General features: G+C 38.3%; 2 protein-coding genes across 9 annotated transcripts in view; both read left to right on the top strand.

Moving 5' to 3' along the window:
* The window catches only part of LOC127418991 (anoctamin-7-like), a 29846-nt gene extending 28309 nt beyond the window's left edge, over positions 1-1537 (top strand). For 6 of the 7 annotated variants that reach the window (XR_007893583.1, XM_051659988.1, XM_051659989.1 and 3 more), the window contains one exon: positions 1017-1537. Coding sequence is in view for 5 of the 7 variants with exons in the window: in XM_051659988.1 (XP_051515948.1) it covers positions 1017-1141 (125 nt within the window). In the remaining 2 variants the exon portion in view is untranslated. The remainder of the gene's footprint in view (positions 1-1016) is intronic. The other variant, XR_007893584.1, reaches the window with a different exon arrangement.
* Positions 1538-4796: 3259 nt separating this feature from the next.
* The window catches only part of LOC127418990 (rho guanine nucleotide exchange factor 19-like), a 39371-nt gene continuing 22139 nt past the window's right edge, over positions 4797-22028 (top strand). The window contains exon 1 of one of the 2 annotated variants that reach the window (XM_051659985.1): positions 4797-5228. The gene's annotated coding sequence lies outside the window, so the exon portion shown is untranslated. Of the gene's footprint in view, positions 5229-19833; positions 20000-22028 lie in introns of those variants that run through there. The other variant, XM_051659986.1, reaches the window with a different exon arrangement.

The raw sequence follows: 22028 nt of genomic DNA, 5'->3' as shown, positions 1-22028 counted from the left end.
CTTCCTCTGAGTTTGTGTTGGAGTTGATGTTGTGCTGGGAGCCGGACTTTTGCTGTGTTCCATCTCTAAGATAACATTACCTAGTTTTGCAGACTGTCTGTTGACGCTGTTGAATAGCGGAAGAGACGCTACTTTCTGAGGCAAGGCTCTCGGGAGCGTGCATAAATGTCACATCCTTTGGATTTTCCCAGCAAAAGCTCCTTTTGCATGAAAATCAGTCTAAAGGCTTTAATAGGCAAACTTGGAAGTCCGGGAAGGGCTCATTTTTTAAGTTGCGTTACAAGCTGCTCACACATTGGCAAAAAAAAGGCAAATATTACATGAAAATTGTTACATATTGCACCTTTAAGATTTAGCATTTTAAAAACGTGTCTTGGGAGACCTGCATTCTTTTTCATTCGTTATGCTGAGTCTAGTTTTTTATGAACTACCCCTAACTTGACACACTCTTGCGAAAGACGTTTACATAAGATGTGCCACAACGATGTCCGTCTGGGGCACGTTTACATAGAAAAACAATTAAAAACAGAACAGACTGACAAAACTAAAGTGTTCGGTGTGAACGGCCCTTAAGACTGTTTTACAGTTGAGAAAAGAAAAGATGCATGAAAGAAGCATTTTTGTGCAGGAAAAATATCAAAAAGTAATATTGAAAAATATATTTTTAAAGGCGAAGTATGTAATTTCTGTGCCACCAACGGAATTCGCAAAAATAATGTTTCCAAACAGGTTTCCTCAGCACTTCTGCCTCACCTCAGTCTATTATTGTTCTTACAAACAGATTGTCCTGCCTTAAACTCAAGCCATTAGCTGAACCAAACATTGATGTGATTGCTCAAACAGACAGATTTATGTTTTAAAAGCCTGACAGAACAGCAGTGTTTACATTTAGCAGGAAGCACATTACAATGGGATAGGAGAAAGTATTTTAATATATTGAAAACAATTACACACTTTTTGTTTTGAAAAATGTGTTTATTTTTTCTGCTTTCTTCCTTGTGCTCTTGTCCTTGAAGCAAGCAAAACGTCTAGCTACGTGAGACTGACGTACAGAGCAGAGTTTTCTCCAGGAGGGGGCGCACTCGCTATGAAAACACTTGACACCCACCTGATACAAGATGGACATCTTAGTATTTGCTGAAATAAAGTGCACTTGGCTTGAGTTTTGTGGTGGTTGATGTGTGTGTGATTGTGTGCGTGGTCTGTGCATGCATCTGTAAATGTAGAGGTTTATGCCAAAATAATTTACTATCACCTCTACTTGTGATTAGGCTGTTAACATATGACTTCCTATGGCTTCAAATATAGTGAGACATGTGATCACATTCTGCCCTCCTTAAAATGTTTTTATACATTATCACCACAGTATATATTTTTACTAATGAGATGGCAGATGAATTCGAAATAGCCCATTCTTCATTATGTGATAATGTAAAATTCTCTTCTAAAAAATGCCTAAACATATTTGCCTTTGTCATGTTTATCTCCGGGCTGTTTAATGTAGTGTGTTTTGAAATAAAGCTAGTTTCAAAAAGCATTCAAAGCAGTGTAACTCCATCAGAATGATTGCTTGCTGGAGAGAAGTATTTAAACCGTGATTACGGCTGTCCTTTTAAACAAAGCCTAATTGTACAAGAAATGGTTAGGTTGAACAAGAACAAAAATGATATGCTTGAACAAGTTAGAAAGGTATATAATACAAGACTAATGGTAAGCCACTGAAGATCTGATGCCAGCTGGCAAAAGCACCAGATCCTTAATCTTTGGTTAACACTTACATGTAGACAGCTCGTGCCCCACTTTTCAGTTGCTTTCTGCAGGAGAGCTTTTGTTCTCACATTCCATTAAATTTGACCAAACCATCAGGTCCACACTGTAATAAAAATCCCGTTGTTTTTACAAAAAAACACAAACTGGCAGCGGTGGTTGACAGAATAATTATGTAAGAAATACAGTAAAAATGTAAACAACTTTACAGTACAACCTGTATATTTTACAGTTTAAAACTGTTGTTTCTATGGTGCAGTACCGTTGTTTATATTATTAAATGATAAACTTAATATGTTAACCTTCTGAAACTGTAAAAATCTGCCTTTCACTTTATAATGTATTGTTAATCACTGTAGTAATTACAGAAGGGCACATGATGACATGAAGTTCATCAATAGTGGCCCTTTCAGGAGCAATGACCTATAAACATGTTGAGACAGTGCTCAGTGTAACTCACACAAACACTTAACACCATCAGGGTAACACATGTGAAATTAAAATTATGCAATAAACATTAAGTAAACTAAATCAAATATAACACAGAACACCCCAAAGCACATAACTAAGAAACAGAACTATTCCCATAAAATATAATGAAATGTAATGGGTCACGCAGGGAATTCTGGGAATGCCCAATTACCGCAATTTTAACAATAATTTACCGTAAAAAGTACATGCACTTAATATAAATTTGAACCGTTAATTATACGGGAAAATCATTTTTTTTTTTTTAAATATATTAAAACATTTTAACGTACACTACTGGTCAAAAGGTTTGAAACACTTTTTCTTTATTATAATTTATTTTTTCTTCACATTTTAGAATAATAGTAAAGTCATCAAAACTATGGAATAACATAAATGGAACTATGGGAATTATGTTATGACTAAACAAAATCCAAAATAAATCAAAACTGTGTTATATTTTAGCATCTTCAAAGTAGTCACCCTTTGCCGAGAATTTGCAGACATGTACTCTTGACATTTTCTCAACCAACTTCTTGAGGTATCACCCTGGGATGCTTTTTAAACAGTATTGAAGGAGTTCCCATCTATGTTAGGCACTTATTGGCTGCTTTTCTTTATTATTTGGTCCAAGTCATCAATTAAAAATAAATAAAAAAATAAATAATAATAATAATAAAATTTTAGTTTTATAATGAAATAAATTAATATGGTGGCACAATTATATTTTTGTCTACAAAACTAATTTCAAGCATTTAAGCATACGCCTTCAGATCAAAAGATTTTTAAGATCATGAGAAACATTTCAGTCGTGTTTCAAAACTTTACTGGTAGTGTATATTTTACTGTAAGTACTCATTAACCAATTTACGTTTTTTTTTTTTTTTTTACTGTAGCATTTTAACAGTCTTTTATCATTAAAATTACGGACATTTTTACAGTACAGATTTGTTTGAGGAACAGTAATTCAGCAGAATGTGGTTAATTTCAAGGTACATGAGCTTTCAGAAGCAGCATGTCGATTTCCAGAGTGATCGTGTCATTTTCGCTGCATAAGGTTATTGGGTTGGCTTCTTTGTAGATAAGCTCATGATAGGTTCTTCAGCGAAATCGTCAGGATTCATACGACTTTTCTAAATTTGGCTAATTCGTATGATATCGTGCGAGACCATACGAAATAGCCAACTCGTACATTATGTACGAATTTTCATGAGATTGGGTTAGTAAAATCACAGATCAGATCCATTTAGATTGTGACTTGCATAAGTCCCCTGCTTTCCAGATGTTTGCTTCTGAGAAAAAGACCCCAGTAATCTCACGTCTCAAATGTGTTCAGATATGCCAAGACCCAAGATACCAAAGTCTGCAATTAAATGTTTATCATGTTAATGTTTCCATTTAAAATTAACTCTGATATTTCTTATCAGATTCTTCCACCAACATTATTATTAATTATCTGAGCTATGCTATATCTATCATTTTACAGCTCTCTTACTGTATCTTACTGTTTTCTCTTTTGTGTCTCTCTTATTTCTTCTAAGGAATTTAAGGAGAAACATCTGAGACAATGTTCATACTTAATGACTTAATACTTCTGACTTTAATTTCTTTTCAGTAAAATGTTCTTCTGGTAAGGTTCTTGTGGCACCAGGCTGTAAATTAATTTTTAGTTCTAAATGGAAACTTTATTTGAAAAAAATGCAGGTTTTTCTTTTTTCTTCTTTTTCATTTTTTTTAAGGTGAACTAGATGAAGCTATGCTGATTTATTAAAAGTCAGGAGGCGACAGGTGTTCTGTTAATGACTTCTCTCTAACCCCACCCACCAAAACTGAAAAAGAATCTCCATAGCCTTGGGCTTTTTACCTTTTTCCGTCTCTCTCTCTCTCTCCATTTTTTGATTGTTATGATTGCTGCGCGTTCCTAGGCTGTTCAGCCTGCAGGAGGGGTTGGGGTTGGGTTGGTACATGTCAAGGTGCTGAAGTATGCAACGTGGACAGCGGCCCTTTCACCGTATTAATAATGGACTCCATGTGCCCCATCACCTGCAGGAGCAATCCAGAACAGTCTATTACACAAGAACCACATGGCATAGATAACTGTCATAAATTGACATTAATATGTTTTTCCCTCCTATATACAATCATTTCTCAGTACCAATGTATTAAAAGGATACAGATTAACATTAAAAGTTTAACAATAAAGTCATCTACCATATGATCTGGCCATTTCTCAGTCCTTTATAAGTGAAGAAATGAGGTGTTTGAAAGGGAGCAAGTTAAAGAGGTTTTAAAGAGCATATCGGACTGAGTTTGAGCATGCCCTCTCAGCTACTTGCTATCTTCTAACTGATACTTAATTATACACACGCTCATGCACACACTCACATGCATGAAGGGATATTAGTATACAGTCTCATTCCCACCCTTCTTATTCCCCTCTCTGTTTCACTAATACCCCCACCCCCGACTGCCTGCTATCCACTTGCAAAGTACTGCTGTTGACACACAGGAATCCAGACCCACACACACTCTTTCTCCCTCATTGGCAGGAAGAACTCTTGGAAGCAGACGACAGCTTGTGCCTCTCTCTCCTTCTTTTTCTCTGCTGGCAGGTAGTAGAAATAAAACCATAAATAAGTGGAACAGGGAGCCAGAGACATGTCTGTCTTCATTTGTTGCGGGAGAGAGAGGGGGGGAGATATGAGCACAGATATGAAGGAGAAAGTGCATTTTTAAGGAGCTAGAACAGTCAGTATATGTTATAGCTGTATTTTTGAGTGACTGATAAGGAGATTTAACAGAGCACTTGGATCATCTGATCACAAGCCGCAGTGTTTGACTGAGATAAAGTGCAGCTGAGTGTAAACTAAGTAACCCAGAGGAACACCAGGCGGTCATGGACACTATACCACATTAGCCACAATCTTGTATGGCTTGGATTTGCACATTGGTGTTGGAGCCCGTCCAGCCCGCAGTCCAATGATACCAATGAGGTAAATATAAATCTATGGAGATCTGTTGCATATAGGCTGATAACACCAGAATGTTTTGGGGAAAAGTTGTGCACTTTGTTACATGTTTTATTTTTGAGGTTATATAAGGAAGCATTATACAGTATATGCAATTAAATCAATTAAAATAATTTAAATGTGGAAATATACGTTTTAGGGTTTTAAAAAAGAAGTTCAGATTTTAAGATTTTGCACAGTTTCTATATTATCAAATGTAAGCAAATTTGTGACTTTGACCAGGAAATGGAACATTTTAGGAGTTTAAAATGTTAAAACAAGGACATTTTATGACAAAATAAATACGAAATATTCTGCACGCTTTCTAGGTCACCAATTGAGCATATTTATGATACTGAACATGTTAACTCCTTTGTACAAAAGGTCAGATTACCTTGTTTCCAATGAAGCACACAAGATACTCTCTAAAACATTCTCAAATCATGTTTGGATAGCATGGATCATTACGTTTTGCACAGACTTGTGGAGTCCATGCTAATGCAAGTGCATGCTGTCATTAAAGCAAAAAGGACACATTTTAATATCTACATTTTTCAGTTAATATGCTGAATCTGATAACATACATTTTTAATGAAAACGTTAGACAAATGCAAAATAGAAGCATTTTCACTAGTTGGACCCCACTGTATGATTAATTGGTTATTAGCTGATAAAAAGCTTGTTTTATTTTGCTTACTGTAAATTTTGTGACATTGTGAAATGCTACCAACAACTAAATTCTGACTACTTCATCTTTACTATGTGACACTTAATGTTAAAGGTCATTTAGACTAAGGTCATCTCAATCTGTCCCATGGGGTTTTCACATTTTAGTACCAGGTAGCTGTAGTCTTGCTTGAACAGACACTCGTGCATAGAGTAAATTTTTTTGCCTTGCACACCAGATATTCATCACCTGCCTAGACAAAGCTCATGATAGGTTTTGAATATAGTCCAGTTCATAAAATTCTGGAAAAGCAAGCAACAACACTTCCCTGCAGCCCTGCTAACAGACACAATCAGATGCAAATATGCCAGTGCTACCGAGCACTAGCAAGCTACTTAATCTTGCATGCATCATAGTGCAATAGCTCTGGCAGGATATGAGCCCTGAATATGCTACAGCTGCAGGGAGCAGAGATGGTAAGTGTGCATGTGTGAGCTGCTGCTGTTGATGTGTGGGGCAGGTGAGTGCTTGTCAGGAACATGCCGTCAAAGAGGCTGTAAAAGAACTGTACGTAAAATTGGTCTGTGCTTGCCAAAATTCGAACCACTGCTCCCAGTGGCCGAAACTGGAAGTGTTGTTGAATAGATGGGACCATGTTAGCTCGTTTCCAGCAGAAATTTCCACAGAGTGGTGTCAAAAAATGAGTTGTAAAGCAAAGTATTTTAGTTGTAAGTGATATAATACAGTAAGCAGCAATGCATATTTTATTTGACATACAGCATAACCCAAAACCCAACCCTAAACCTAACTATCAGTGGAGAAAAAAGATACTTAATGTACTTAAATATTTAACTTTTTTGCACCAGAAGCGATCGTATCGCTTTAGAAGACGTTAATTTAACAGCTGGTGTTGTATCGATGATGCGTATGCTGAATGTTTGTGATTTTTGGAGCTTCAAAAGAGAAATCTCCATTCACTTGCATTTTAAGGACCTACTGAGCTAAGATATTTTTCTGTTTTTCTTCAAATGTGTTCTGGTGAAGAAAGAAAGTCATACACCTGGGATATCATGAGGGTGAGTAAGTAATGAGAGAATTTTCATTTTTGGGTGATCTATCCCTTTAATTATGTGAACACGATTACTTCCTGGATTCCTCAGGACTCCAATGTTTCCAATGAAACTTGTGTAATGCGCTATTAGTAGCACCACAGGAAAAGGGAAATGCTTTTGAATTGATGCAGAGATGACTGATTGGAGATGGAACTTGGATGAATGGGGTCTATGTTAGGGTACCAGATCATTCAGTAGCAACATGTCAACTTCCCATGTGATGATGTTGGAATTTGATGGGAAATGTTTCATAATGAAAGTTCATATTGAAAGCTCTGACTTTTGATTGCAGACTTTGGCAAATCTGAGCACAGTTTTTGACATTATTGAGATCACTTCTGACACTGTAAAAAAGACACGTAAGATTACTGGGGTCTTTTTCTCAGGAGAAACATCTGAGAAGCAGGAGACTTCAGCAAATGTCTCAAAATTGCTCTCCATTTAATTCCTTTTGCTGTCTAGGAGAAACAGTTGAGATAGTAAAGAGATCTCGTTTGTAATTTTTCATTCTTATGGCACGTTATGAAAAGGGCAATGTGGCATTCAGAGTTCTTAAACCAGTTGAGACAGTTAGAACATTTAAGTGATATTAAACAGAAGATCTGTCTACCTGATGACTTACTCATCTTGTCACAAGTTTGGAGGACTTGCTGTTCTGCCCAACTCATAATTCATATGATTGAAAGCTGTTGCGTTATTTGGGTATGTTGGTTAATATACAGTGCATCCGGAAAGTATTCGCAGCGCTTCACTTTTTCCACATTTTGTTATGTTACAGCCTTATTCCAAAATTGATTAAATTCATTATGTTCCTCAAAATTCTACAAAAAATACCCCATAATGACAACATGAAAGAAGTTTGTTTGAAATCTTTGCAAATTTATTACAAATAAAAAAACGAAAAAAAATAAAAAAATAATCTCATGTACATAAGTATTCACAGCCTTTGCCATGACACTCAAAATTGAGCTCATGTCAAAATCAAATCAAAATCAAATCACTTTATTGTCACACAGCCATATACACAAGTGCAATGGTGTGTGAAATTCTTGGGTGCAGTTCCGATCAACATAGCAGTCGTGACAGTGATGAGACAGTACCAATTTACAATAACATCAAATTAACACAACACAATTTAAACATCTGATATACACATAATTACACTCAACAATATACAAATAATAAAGTACACTGTACAGTATACAGTACGCACTATATAGATACACATTATTCAATAAAAATAAAAAATAAAAATATATAAAAAAGTATATATAGAATGTACAGTATTGTACTGTATTGACATTCAGGCTGTCGGTTGATAGTCAGTTGTTAAGAGAGAATATAATATAATAATAATATAATTTATGACAGTCCGGTGTGAGATATAAGAGTAAGGGTAATAAAGTGCAGTGCTGATGTATATTGATCGTGGGAGATCAAGAGTTCAGAAGTCTGATTGCTTGGGGGAAGAAGCTATCATGGAGTCGGCTGGTGCAGGTCCTGATGCTGCGATACCGCCTACCTGATGGTAGCAGTGAGAACAGCCCATGGCTCGGGTGGCTGGAGTCTCTGATGATCCTCCTAGCTTTTTTCACACACCGCCTTGTATATATTTCCTGGAGGTAGGGAAGCTCACCTCCGATGATGTGTCTGGCAGTTTGTACCACCCTTTGCAGTGCTTTGTGGGCGGTGCTATTGCCGTACCAGGCGGAGATGCAGCCAGTCAGGATGCTCTCTACAGTGCAGGTGTAGAACCGTGTGAGGATGTGGCGGTTCATTCCAAACTTCCTCAGCCGTCTCAGGAAGAAGAGGCGCTGATGAGCCTTCTTCACAACGACTTCAGTGTGGATGGACCATGTGAGTTCCTCAGTGATGTGGACACCCAGGAACTTGAAGCTGCTGACTCTCTCCACTGGTGCTCCATTGATGGTGATGGGACTGTGTTCTCTGTCTTTTCTTCTGAAGTCCACCACAAGCTCCTTTGTCTTACTGACGTTGAGGGAGAGGTTGTGCTCCTGACACCAGTGTGTCAGAGTGTGCACCTCCTCTCTGTAGGCTGTTTCATCATTGTCAGTGATCAGACCTACCACCGTCGTGTCATCAGCAAACTTGATGGCATTGGAGCTATGTGTTGCCACACAGTCATGTGTGTACAGGGAATACAGGAGTGGGCTGAGAACACAGCCCTGCGGGGCTCCAGTGTTGAGGGTCAGTGATGAGGAGATGCTGCTGCCCATTCTAACCACCTGGCGTCTGCTTGACAGGAAGTCCAGGATCCAGCTGCACAGCGAGCTGTTTAAGCCCAGAGCCCGGAGTTTCTCATCTAGCTTGGAGGGCACTATGGTGTTGAATGCTGAGCTGTAGTCTACAAACAGCATTCTCACATAAGTGTTCTTTTTTTCCAGGTGGGAGAGAGCAGTGTGTATTGTAGATGCAATGGCATCATCCGTGGAGCGGTTGTTGCGGTAAGCAAACTGCAGCGGGTCAAGAGAGAGAGGCAGCACAGAACAGATGTAATCTCTGATTAGTCTCTCAAAGCATTTGCTGATGATGGGGGTCAGAGCAACTGGACGCCAGTCATTTAAGCAAGTTATTTTTGATTGTTTTGGAACAGGCACAATGGTGGATGTTTTAAAGCATGTGGGGACTACAGACAAAGAGAGGGAAAGGTTGAAAATGTCCGTAAAAACACCAGCCAGCTGGTTCGCGCACGCTCTGATGATGTGGCCCGGAATGCCGTCTGGGCCCGTGGCTTTGCGGATATTCACCCGTTAGAAGCATCGGGTTACATCCGCTACAGAAACTGAGAGTGAACTAACCTCTGTAGCTTCAGCCGCGAGAGCTCTCTCCACGAGGGTGGTGTTATTTCCCTCGAAACGAGCATAAAAAGTATTTAGCTCATCCGGGAGAGAGGCAGCGGTGTTCATGGCGGAGTTTTTATTCCCTTTAAAGTCCGTGATGATGTTAATTCCCTGCCACATGCTTCTAGAGTTGGTGGTGTTAAACTGTCCTTCAATCTTGCTCCTGTACTGGCGATTTGCGGTTCTGATAGTTTTTCGGAGGGCATAACTGGCTTGTTTATGCTCCTCCACATTCCCGGAATTAAAAGCAGAGGTCCGCACATTAAGTGCCACGTGAACATCGCTATTAATCCAAGGTTTCTGATTCGGATAGATCCGTATTGTTCTGGTCGGAACCATGTCCTCTACGCACGTTCTGATAAAACACATTACGCTATCAGCGTAAAGCTCGATGTCGTCATCAGAGGCGGACCGGAACATCTCCCAGTCTGTGTGATCAAAACAGTCTTGTAGTGTAGAATCTGATTGGTCCGACCAGCACTGGATCGTTCTGAGGGTGGGTGCTTCCTGTTTCAATTTCTGCCTGTAAGCGGGCAGAAGAAGAATGGAAGAGTGGTCCGATTTGCCAAATGGTGGGTGGGGGAGGGATTTGTAGCCATCCCGGAAGGGAGAGTAGCAATGGTCCAAAACCCGGTCCCCTCGTGTGTTGAAACTAATGTGCTGGTGGTATTTTGGTGCGACTGATTTTAAACTGGCTTTATTAAAGTCCCCGGTCACAATGAACGTGGCCTCAGGGTGTGTGGTTTCCTGCTCACTTATACTCCCATACAGTTCCTTGAGTGCCCGGTCTGTGTCGGCTTGTGGGGGAATGTACACAGCTGTGATAATGACCGCTGTGAATTCCCTGGGTAGCCAGAATGGTCGACACAGAAGCATAAGAAATTCCAGATCAGGAGAGCAGAAAGACTTGATAGAATGTACGTTCCTCTGATCACACCAGGATTTGTTGATCATAAAACATACACTACCACCTCTGCTCTTACCTGAGAGGTCTTTCGCTCTGTCCGTTCGGTGCACAGAGAACCCTGCGGGTTCAATGGCTGAGTCTGGAATCTCCGCAGACATCCAAGTTTCCGTAAGGCAGATAATGCAGCAGTCCCTTGTATCTCGTTGGAAAGAGATCCGCACCTTCAGCTCGCAGAGCTTGTTATCCAGAGACTGAACATTTGCCAGTAGAATAGTGGGTAGCGGGGGTCAATTTGCGTGGCGTCTTACTCTGATGAGAACGCCGGCTTTGTTTCCCCTTTTCCTTTTGCGTTTCCGCGGCCGTGCTGCCCAGACAAAGGGCTCCGCTTGCGTGTTTGTAAACAGCGGGTCAGCATTGAGGAATGTGAAGTCCGGTTTATGGTGTGAAATTGCTGAACCAATGTCCAAAAGTGTTTGTCTGTCGTAGACAGTAAGGCAGACAACATCCAAGACAAAAAACATAAGAATTGTGAACAAAACAAACAAAACACTACTATGTTGTGTCGGCGCTCGCAACGCATGTGCATCCTGTTTCCACTGATCATCCTTGAGATGTTTCTACAACTTGATTGTGGTAAATACAATTGATTGGACATGATTTGGAAAGGCACACACCTGTCTATATAAGGTCCCACAGTTAACAGTGCATGTCAGAGCACAAACCAAGCCATGAAGTCCAAGGAATTGTCTGTAGACCTCCGAGACAGGATTGTATCGAGGCACAGATCTGGGGAAGGGTACAGAAAAATGTCTGCAGCATTGAAGGTCCCAATGAGCACAGTGGCCTCCATCATCCGTAAATGGAAGAAGTTTGGAACCACCAGGACTCTTCCTAGAGCTGGCCGCCCGGCCAAACTGAGTGATCGGGGGAGAAGGGCCTTAGTCAGGGAGGTGACCAAGAACCCGATGGTCACTCTGACAGAGCTCCAGCATTTCTCTGTGGAGATAGGAGAACCTTCTAGAAGAACAACCATCTCTGCAGCACTCCACCAATCAGGCCTGTATGGTAGAGTGGCCAGACGGAAGCCACTCCTCAGTAAAAGGCACATGGCAGCCCACCTGGAATTTGCCAAAAGGCACCTGAAGGACTCTCAGACCATGAGAAACAAAATTCTCTGGTCTGATGAAACAAAGATTGAACTCTTTGGCCTGAATGGCAAGCGTCATGTCTGGATGAAACCAGGCACCACTCATCACCTGGCCAATACCATCCCTACAGTGAAGCATGGTGGTGGCAGCATCATGCTGTGGGGGTATTTTTCAACGGCAGGGACTGGGAGACTAGTCAGGATCGAGAGAAAGATGAATGCAGCAATGTACAGAAACATCCTTGATGAAAACCTGCTCCAGAGCGCTCTTGACCTCAGACTGGGGCAAAGGGTCGTTGTCCTGTTGGAAGATGAACCTAAGCACACAGCCAAGATAACAAAGGAGTGGCTACGGGACAACTCTGTGAATTCCTTGAGTGGCCCAGCCAGAGCCCAGACTTGAACCCGATTGAACATCTCTGGAGAGATCTGAAAATGGCTGTGCACCGATGCTCCCCATCCAACCTGATGGAGCTTGAGAGGTCCTGCAAAGAAGAATGGGAAAAACTGCCCAAAAATAGGTGTGCCAAGCTTGTAGCATCATAATGAAAAAGACTTGAGGCTGTAATTGGTGCCAAAGGTGCTTCAACAAAGTTTTGAGCAAAGGCTGTGAATACTTATGTACATGTGTTTTTTTTTTTGTTTTTGTTATTTTTATAAATTTGCAAAGATTTCAAACAAACTTCTTTCATGTTGTCATTATGGGGTATTGTTTGTAGAATTTTGAGGAAAATAATGAATTTAATCCATTTTGGAATAAGGCTGAAACATAACAAAATGTGGAAAAAGTGAAGCGCTGTGAATACTTTCTGGATGCACTGTACATGTCTTTGTGTCTGTCTTAAGTTCATATATTTGTTTATTTTAGTGTCATGTGGAGCATGTGTTTTGGGATGTTTTCTTTTCTTTCTGAGTGGGAAGGTTTGATGTCTTCTTTATGACCTAGCACCTGTCTGATGTAAGGCTTTATGTTCTCTCCACTGCTGTGTGGGCAACAGCAATTACCCTGACTGCACAGACACAAGAGTTATTAAACAGTGGAAACCATTCCTTAAGCATAAAGGAGAATTGCATAATTTTTACAGTGTTAAAGTATTTGATCCTGTTGCAGATTAATATGCAGAAAGAGAGACAACTAGAAGTAAGCCATTCAAAGATGATATCCTCAAAGTTTAAATACTGTGGTGCTATCAAAAGCCTGACACTGCCCGACACAGAAACATTGGCTTAACCTACAGTGTGAGTTTGGGGTGAGGCTATTGGTTTATTTCAACGAATGGCAGACAGAATTAATGTTTGAGGAGCCTGTTTTTTTTTTTTTTTTTGCTATGGGCCCTTTTCACAGCCTGTGATGATGCCTGACATGATTAAAGGAATAGTTCACCCAAAAATGACAATTCTCTCATCATTTACTCACCCTCATTCCATCGCCAGACTTTCTTCTGCAGAACACAAAGATTTTAAAAAGAATATCTCAACTCTGTAGATCCATACAATACAAAGCAAAATTTTGACGCTCCAAAAAGCACATAAAAGCATCATAAAAGTAATCCATATGACTCCAGTGTTTTAATCCATGTCTTCAGAAGCGATATAATAGGTGTGTTAATCTTGCAAACTTTTTAAAAAATATATATTTTAAAATTATTATTTAGTGTAAATTAATAACATTGTTCTTTGTTCTTTTATATTACCCTGACATTAGCCTATAAAAAAAGAAAAGAAAATGCAAGTCACAACTGTAGCAATGAGGTTTCAAATAGCTGCTAATGGAATACCAGTTCATTTGGCATCTTTGTCTCTTCTGACTTCAATAATCCATCGCTTTCAATTTTTTCCTCTATTGTAAAGTCGTAAAAACGTAACAGTGGCCATTTCCTTTTCCTGTTGGAGCAAATGGAAATGCAAAAAAATTAAAATAAAAAATAAATACAAATAAATAATTATTATTTGCAGTGGTCTCCCTTTCACTGCTATAGTTTACCCCACTGTAGTTTGCTTCCATGTTTCAAACCCAGAAATGTGAAAATTATTTTATTTTTGGTAATGCTAGCAGTGCAGATATTACATGAATCACATTTAAACTAGCTTCATAATGTCTGAGTTTAGGTAGCTACTTGTAGTCTAATATGCCATGGGATTGTTCATCTACCTGGAAATTGAGTATGCTTTTAACCTCAAATAAAACCAATATCATTCTCATAGCTCATGAATGAATGACCATATGAGGATATGTGGACAAACAAAGAAGTATCACATCCCAATAAAATCTCCCTTATTCATCTTCATTTGTATTCATCCTCATCCTGTATAGAACCAGAAACCATTGTGTGTAATTACTGCGTCATACAGTACCATTGGAAGTGTAAGAGATATCCTTTTAGTAACAGTGATTATCCCACACAATTATGGTCCTGCCTGAATGGAGTGAGATCAGGTGGTTTTCATACACGCAGACTGGGTGGACGTTGTTGACCAGATGAATTGTTTGTGAAACTCTTGCCCTTCCCTTTATCCAGTACACAACCAGAAGATTGACACCTGTAAGAGAGTCATCTAAGACAAGCACAATTTTCAATGTCTTCATGGATCTTTGGTAACAGGAGTGAACTTTCAATGCTGCAGGATGTGTTTTAGCATGAATGAAACAGACATGGTGTAGCTTGGTGGTGCTTTGCTTTAGTTAAAACTGTTGGCCGATATTAACATCAGAGAGACAGTGGGGGCGGCCAGACCTTTGGAATGTCTATCGTTATCCTCCAGCTCGGCCGTGCCAGCCTGTGTTTTTGCTGAATGTGTTTGGATGACTCACTGCATGCTCATACTGCATATGCAGGTAGAGATAAAACTGATAGTGGAGGGAGCACTAAATGGCACAAGATGTTTGGTAACAAATACAAGTGAACAAACAGGCATGTTTATGTTTTTTTGAGGCAATGTCTTGGTCTTCATCAATCAAGCTATTCTTTATGTCCTACTCCTTGAATCCACTAACAAACAGTACAATGTTATTAACTTGTTTTTGTTTTTTGAAAAAATTTTACTATGTTTTTTGGACATGTACCACAATCTTACAATGGTATTATGTCAGTATCATGTTTTTTTGGACATGTACCACAGCATAACCACATTATTTTGGAAATTGTACCATGGTAATACCAATACAATACCATGTTTCTTTTTTGGACATACCACAACATTACCATGGCACTGCCATGCATTTTTGGACATGTTACCATGGTAACACCATTGTTTTTCTAGACATGTACATCAACATTACCATGTTTTTTGGACATTATACCATGGTAATACCATGTTTTTGGATATGTATGATAACATTGCCATGTTTTTTTGTTTTTTTTGGACATGGAAATCATATAATACTGTGGTTTCTTAAAAAAGATACTATGATATTACCATGTCTTTGGACATGTTACCATGGTAATACCATTGTTCTTTGGGTGTACCACAACATCATCATGTTATTTTGGACATGGTTCCATGATAATACCATGATTTCTTAAACATGAACCATGGTAGTGCCATGTTTTTGGAGTGTGTTACAATGATAATACCATGTTTCTTTGGACATGTACCACTCCATTACTATGTTATTTTTGACATGGTACCATGGTAATACCATGGTTTCTTTAACATCTTCCATACTGTAATATTACCATTCTTTTTGATATGTTCCCTTGGTAATACCATTGTTTACTGGACATACCACAACATTAACATGTTATTTTGGACATTGATAGTACCAAGTTTTGGGAATGTTACCATGATTATATAATGTTTATATATATATATATATATATATATATATATATATATATATATATATATATATATATATATATATATATATATATAAACTGGTGGCCAAAAGTTTGGAATAATGTACAGATTTTGCTGTTTCGGAAGGAAATTGGTACTTTAATTCACCAAAGTGGCATTCAACTGATCACAAAATATAGTCAGGACATTACAATATTTTTGATCAAATCTATACAGGCCCCATTTCCAGCAGCCATCATGCTAAATTGCTAATTTGTTACTAGAAAATCACTTGCCGTCATATCAAACACAGTTGAAAGCTATTTGGTTCATTATATGAAAATTAACATTGGCTTTGTGTTTGTTTTTGAGTTCTGGCATGTGTTAAGGTCGATATTAGGTCAAAAATGGCAAAAAAGAAACAGCTTACTCTAGAAACTCGTCAGTCAATCATTGTTTTGAGGAATGAATGCTATACAATGCTTGAAATTGAAACTGAAGATTTCATACAAAGGTGTACACTACAGTCTTCAAAGACAATGGACAATTGGCTCTAACAAGGACAGAAAGAGATGTGGAAGGTCAGATGTACAACTAAACAAGAGGATAAGTACATCAGAGTCTCTAGTTTGAGAAATAGACACCTCACATGTCCTCAGCTGACAGCTTCATTGAATTCTACCCGCTCAACACCAGTTTCATGTACAACAGTAAAGAGAAGACTCAGGGGTGCAGGCCTTATGGGAAGAATTGCAAAGAAAAAGCCACTTTTGAAACAAAAAAACAAAAAGAAAAGATTAGAGTGGTCAAAGAAACACAGACATTGGACAACAGATAACTGGAAAGGAGTGTTATAGATCTTAACCCCATTAAGCTTTTGTGGGATCAGCTAGACTGTAAGGTGCGTGAGAAGTGCCCGACAAGACAGCCACATCTATGGCAAGTGCTACAGGAAGCGTGGGGTGAAATGTCACCTGAGTATCTGGACAAACTTACAGCTAGAATGCCAAGGATCTGCAAAGCTGTCATTGCTGGACGTGGAGGATTTTTTGATGAGGACTCTTTGAAGTAGTTTAATTTTTCATGTTATTAATGTCCTGACTATACATTGTGATCAGTCGAATGCCACTTTGGTTAATAAAAGTACCAATTTCTTTCCATAAGAGCAAAATCTTTACATTATTCCAAACTTTTGGCCAAAAGTTTTTTTTGGATATGGTACCAAAAATTGTTATTTGTGTCTTTTGACTGAAGCGTAATACACAACTTCGCTGAGACTTCTTACTGATTTACAGTTCACTTTTTCCTATAAAATGAACTAACTCCCCTCCCTCCCATTTTTTCTCCTGCATTTGGAGCACCTGCCCCTTCACCTGTCAGTTAGAGGCAGAGGGGTAAATTAGTATCTGCACCTACATGTACCAGAACTGCAGTATGGGGAAAAAGGGCGCCATGCCACACCCAGAAATACTCCATCCCATTTGGGCTCTCTGCGTGCAGAATGTTCTGTCCTCAGTTTCCCTCATTTAGCTTGCTGAATTCAGGTCAACAGGACCACTCGGGGTGGAAGGGGGATCCAGATCCTCAGGCCCCTCTTCTAAAGCCCTTCACTCAACTCTGTTAGTACGGCTGGCCTTAAAGGTCTTGTAAGGGCTGAAAAAACAGCAACGTTCACCTGCAGAATGAACAGATGGTGACGGAAGAGGTTTGGGAAGCAGTAATAAGAACAGGCCTTGTTTGTGTGACTACATGCTATTAGGGCTTTCCCCAATGGTCAGCCCAGCAGCACAGATGGGATGAAGCCACACAAACAGGGTCTGTTCTTGTTGCGTGATCTGGGACAGACGAAACTCTTTGTTTGTTCTCGGCTACAGCTTACTGGGCAATTTAAGTAGAATGACAGAAGCACAGTTATTTGGGGAATGAGGAAAGTGTCTACATATGTCAAAGATCTTATTTGCGAGTGGGGGTCGTCCATGATAATGAACTTGCTTTCCCGCAGCTCTCAGAAGGTTTAATGTTTAACCATTTTATTGTAGTCTCTTTTTTGCATTTGCAAAAGCTTTGTGGCCCAAAATATGTATAAAAAAGCAGGATAGTTTTAAATTATGAATTAAGTTTTATTTATTTACAATTTAGTCAAATAGATTGACTGTTAGTTTTTTTTTTTTTTTTTTTTTTAAGTGTTTTCTAGTTTCAGTTACTCTTCTTTTTTCAGTATATTTAAATTTTATTTTACTTTTAGTATTTTAGGACTGTGATTTTATTATAAGTCAAGTCATTTTTATTTGTATAGCACCTTTCACAACACACATCGTTTCAAAGCAGCTTTACAGAAAATCATGCATTAACAGAAAATGAAACCACATTATCTATAATGTCTTAGTCATCATTGTGTAGTTTGATAAAATACAATTATGAAGTATGTATAAAAATAAGTAGTTCAATAATAATTGTATTTAGGACCCCAGTGAGCAAGCTGAAGGTGACTGTGGCAAGGAACTCAAAACTCCATAAAATGTTGATTAATGGAGAAAAATAACCTTGGGAGAAACCAGGCTCACTGTGGAGGCCAGTTCTCCTCTGACTAACATCATGAATATAACGCCAATATTACTTATTTATGTGCAGTGCAAGTCATGGTTTCAAATTATTAAACTAAGTGTTAAGGGCCAGTGTTTAAACGAAGATTTTGTAAGAACTGTAAGCTCAATGACTAATTTCTTTGAAGTTCATCCTGGATTAACTGCAGAAATTCACATAGATGCAATTGTCCTTTGTTAGTTGGCTGATGAAGGCTTTTGTTGGCAATTTATTGACAGTCTATGTATTCCATTTCAAGAGTGTAGTCCATCATTAGACCAAGGTGATGCAGGCCGAGATCAAAGAGGTGCTTTGCAGTTAACCGGCCAGTAATTTTGGTGAGGTCTATCCTAAGTCCAAGGTTCAGGCAATGGCATATGAAGTATCCCATGTCTTATGGTTGGAGTTGGCATCAGTTCATCCTCTGAGGTCCATCGTAATAGACTGAAGTGATGTCTGGCTGGCACCAGCTGCATTTAGTCGTCATCATCCACTCGTAGCAGTGGAGTCCGATACCAAGCAGGAATGGAGCTGGATCCAGCCGGTTCTGGTGACCTCGGGATAGGAGTCCCGAGGTTGAGACATGGAAACAAATAGAATAATATTAGCATAGATGCCATTAAATTTTTTGCAGAGTTATAGATCATGATCAATGTTTCAGATTCCAGCAGACCAAACTAAAGCAGCCTAATTGTGTGGTGAAGAATAAATTAGGTGTATGCCTGGCTAAATAGATGAGTCTTTAGTCTAGACTTAAACTCAGTGAGTGTGTCTGCATCCAGTGTTAGGGAGACTATTCCATAATTTAGGAGCCAAACAGGAGAAGGGTCAACCTCCTTTTGTGGATTTTGATATTCTAGGAACTACTAACAGGCCAGAGTTTTGCGATCGTAATGAACGTGATGGAATATAGTGTGGTAGAAGGTCACTTAAGTACTGCGGAGCTAGACCATTGTAGTTTGTTTTAGAGTAATGAAAATGTATTTAAAGGGTTAGTTCAACCAAAAATGTAAATTGTCTCATTATTTACTCACCCTCATGCCATCCCAGATGTGTGTGACTTTCTTCCTTCTGCAGAACAGAAATTAAGATTTTTAGAAGAATATCCCAGCTCTGTAAGTCCATACAATGAAGTGAATGGGTGCCAAATTTTTGAAGCTCCAAAATCCACTTAGAGTAACATGTTAACCTAACAAGCACTATTTGTTCGCTGCATTACTTCGAAAAAGCTTTTGGAAGTTTATGGTTTAAATACGTAGAAACATTAGATCACCTGGCAATCTATAACACACTGTGCTATTAAATGCTATTAAATGCTTTTAATGTTTATAAAAATATGTGTCAAGGTATCTGTGCCTCCTCTCATTAAGTATGCTCATACAAATATGTGTCAATGTGCATGAGTGGGTGAGTGTTGTTGTTTTGTATGGTTGAGTATGTGTGCACATGGTTGTGTTTGTCTATGAAAACTGATCTTGTAAAAGCCAAGCCCTACTGGTATGTGTAAAAGGCCTTTCTCTGGCTCCACTTTGTGCACACCTGTTTAGCGCTGCAGCCTGCAGGCTTTTTCAGGCACTCAGTTGGCTTGGACCCATCAAATCTATGTGAATAAAATAATCTGCGTGACTTTATTACATGGATTTAAAACCCCTGAATACAGCCTCTCAGAGAAAATCTTAAAGGAATACCAGCACTGCAGGTATTATTTGGTCTCATAGATTTTTGGAATTTCAAATGTTTTTTTCTTTGTTTTTTTTTTTTGTAAAATTTAAAGTTGATGTGTGTCATTTTTTTTCATTGTCAAAATTAAGGCTACTGATTTAATGCATTAAAGAAATATTATGGGTTCAATACAAGTTAAGCTCAATTGACAGCATCTATGGCAAAATAATGATTACCACAAAAATATACTTGTTCCTCCTGTTCTTTAAAAAAGCGAATGTGGCCAAACCATAAACATTAAAATACTCACTGTTTTAAAATTATAGCTACAAGACGTAAACAATATGTGTGTTAACGTGATTTTAGTGTGACAAAATCGCTTACTAACATTTCTGTGCAAAGTTATATAATTTTACAACTTTGCCACCATGTTGATGTAATGCTGTAAACCCTAAAACGACCGTAAAGACGATAACTTTAGAGCTCAAATAATAAACAAGTTTTAACAGAAGAATTAATGTAAGTGCTTTTATAAAATTATAAGCTTTAAATTTCTGCCTTTAAACCCTCCAAAAATTGGCACCATTCACTTCTACTGTAAGCATCTCACTGTATCCTCGATTTTTGCTTTTTATAAAGAAAAGGAGGGACGAGTCATAATTATTATGCCACAAATGCTGTCCTTTGAGCCTAACTTGCATTGATCCCAGAATATTCCGGAACGCGTCCTGTGAGACATTGAGAAACTCATTTACAAAATGGATTGCTGTCTAGAGCAGGCCAATAATGTGCTTATGTTCAATGATATGGAAATAAAAGAAGCAATAAATAGACTTCTAAAGCCACTTTTTGTATTGTCTATTCTGTGCTTTACCGGGTTACTAACCCATTATCTAAATTATTGTAATTATATTATGTTTATAATTATTTTAAGTATTATATAGTAAATTATCTTTATTTTTGGGCTTTTTGTTGTTGTTGTTGTTGTAAATATTGATTTATAAAATTAATTTAATTAATGTAATTAATACAATTTATTGACAGCCTAGTTAAAATACTTTCTCCAAGCTTTGTATGCAGAAATAACTATAATTAAGCCTTTAGGTTAATTCCCTCATAGGTTAATTCCCCTGAAAAAGTGCAAACACTGTGGCTCTGTGGTGCTATTTAAACATTGCTCTGTTTGTTTGAGCATCCCAACCTGTCTGAAAAAGCAACATTCACTCAAACAGTGGTGTAAATTTATGGTGGAATTATCTATTTGACCGACCATGGCTGATGGGGGGAGCGTTCATTATTTTTGCAATTCCATTTGGTGATATTAGTGGCACAAAAATGACAGACTTTACCTTTAAATTGTACAGACTGTAGTTTAGTATTACAAACTGTGATTTTGATTTTAGTAAATGTAATGAGCCACAATTTTACAATAATCATTTTGCAAGAAGTTAATGTGTGAACTATACTTTTTAACAGGTTTATACTAAATATGCTGAACCAACTTTGCATTAAAATTATTATATTTGCATGTATTACCAAATATATGACAAATAATAAGTGTAGCCTGCTGCACGGTCAGTCTCACATTGAAAGCAGTGTACCTGATCATATTTCAAAACAAGCAGCTCCGAGTGACTAGTCTTTACCTGTCCATATAATAAAGGAAGAGGGAGGGGGGAGAATTTGCAGGCTTGGTTCACCTGCCGAGCAGAGAGTGAAAGAAAACAGGAAGCTGAGTCTAAATGAATGTGAATAGAGTGGGAAAAGTAGGTCATCGTTTCAATGTGAAGCAAATTTAACGGCACATTATGAACTGATTGAGCTGTATGGATAAAGCAAACATAAGCAGGACTATGTGAAGGGTCTGCATAGTGCAGTCATGCAGTAAATGGTAAATACTGATACTGTGTTCTGACAAAAGGATAAAAAATGTCTTTATTATTAAACCCTATCATTTATGAGATTGCTTTGATTTCCTTTCTAAAGAAGATTTTTCTCCTTAGAAACAACTCTGACCTTCAGAAAAGTTGCTTGTGAATATTTTCTGCTACATAGATCAGTTAAGT

The sequence above is a fragment of the Myxocyprinus asiaticus genome, chromosome 28, assembly GCF_019703515.2.
Source record: "Myxocyprinus asiaticus isolate MX2 ecotype Aquarium Trade chromosome 28, UBuf_Myxa_2, whole genome shotgun sequence".
NCBI classification, from domain to species: Eukaryota; Metazoa; Chordata; class Actinopteri; order Cypriniformes; family Catostomidae; genus Myxocyprinus; species Myxocyprinus asiaticus.
This window is presented reverse-complemented; position numbering and strand designations above follow the sequence as displayed.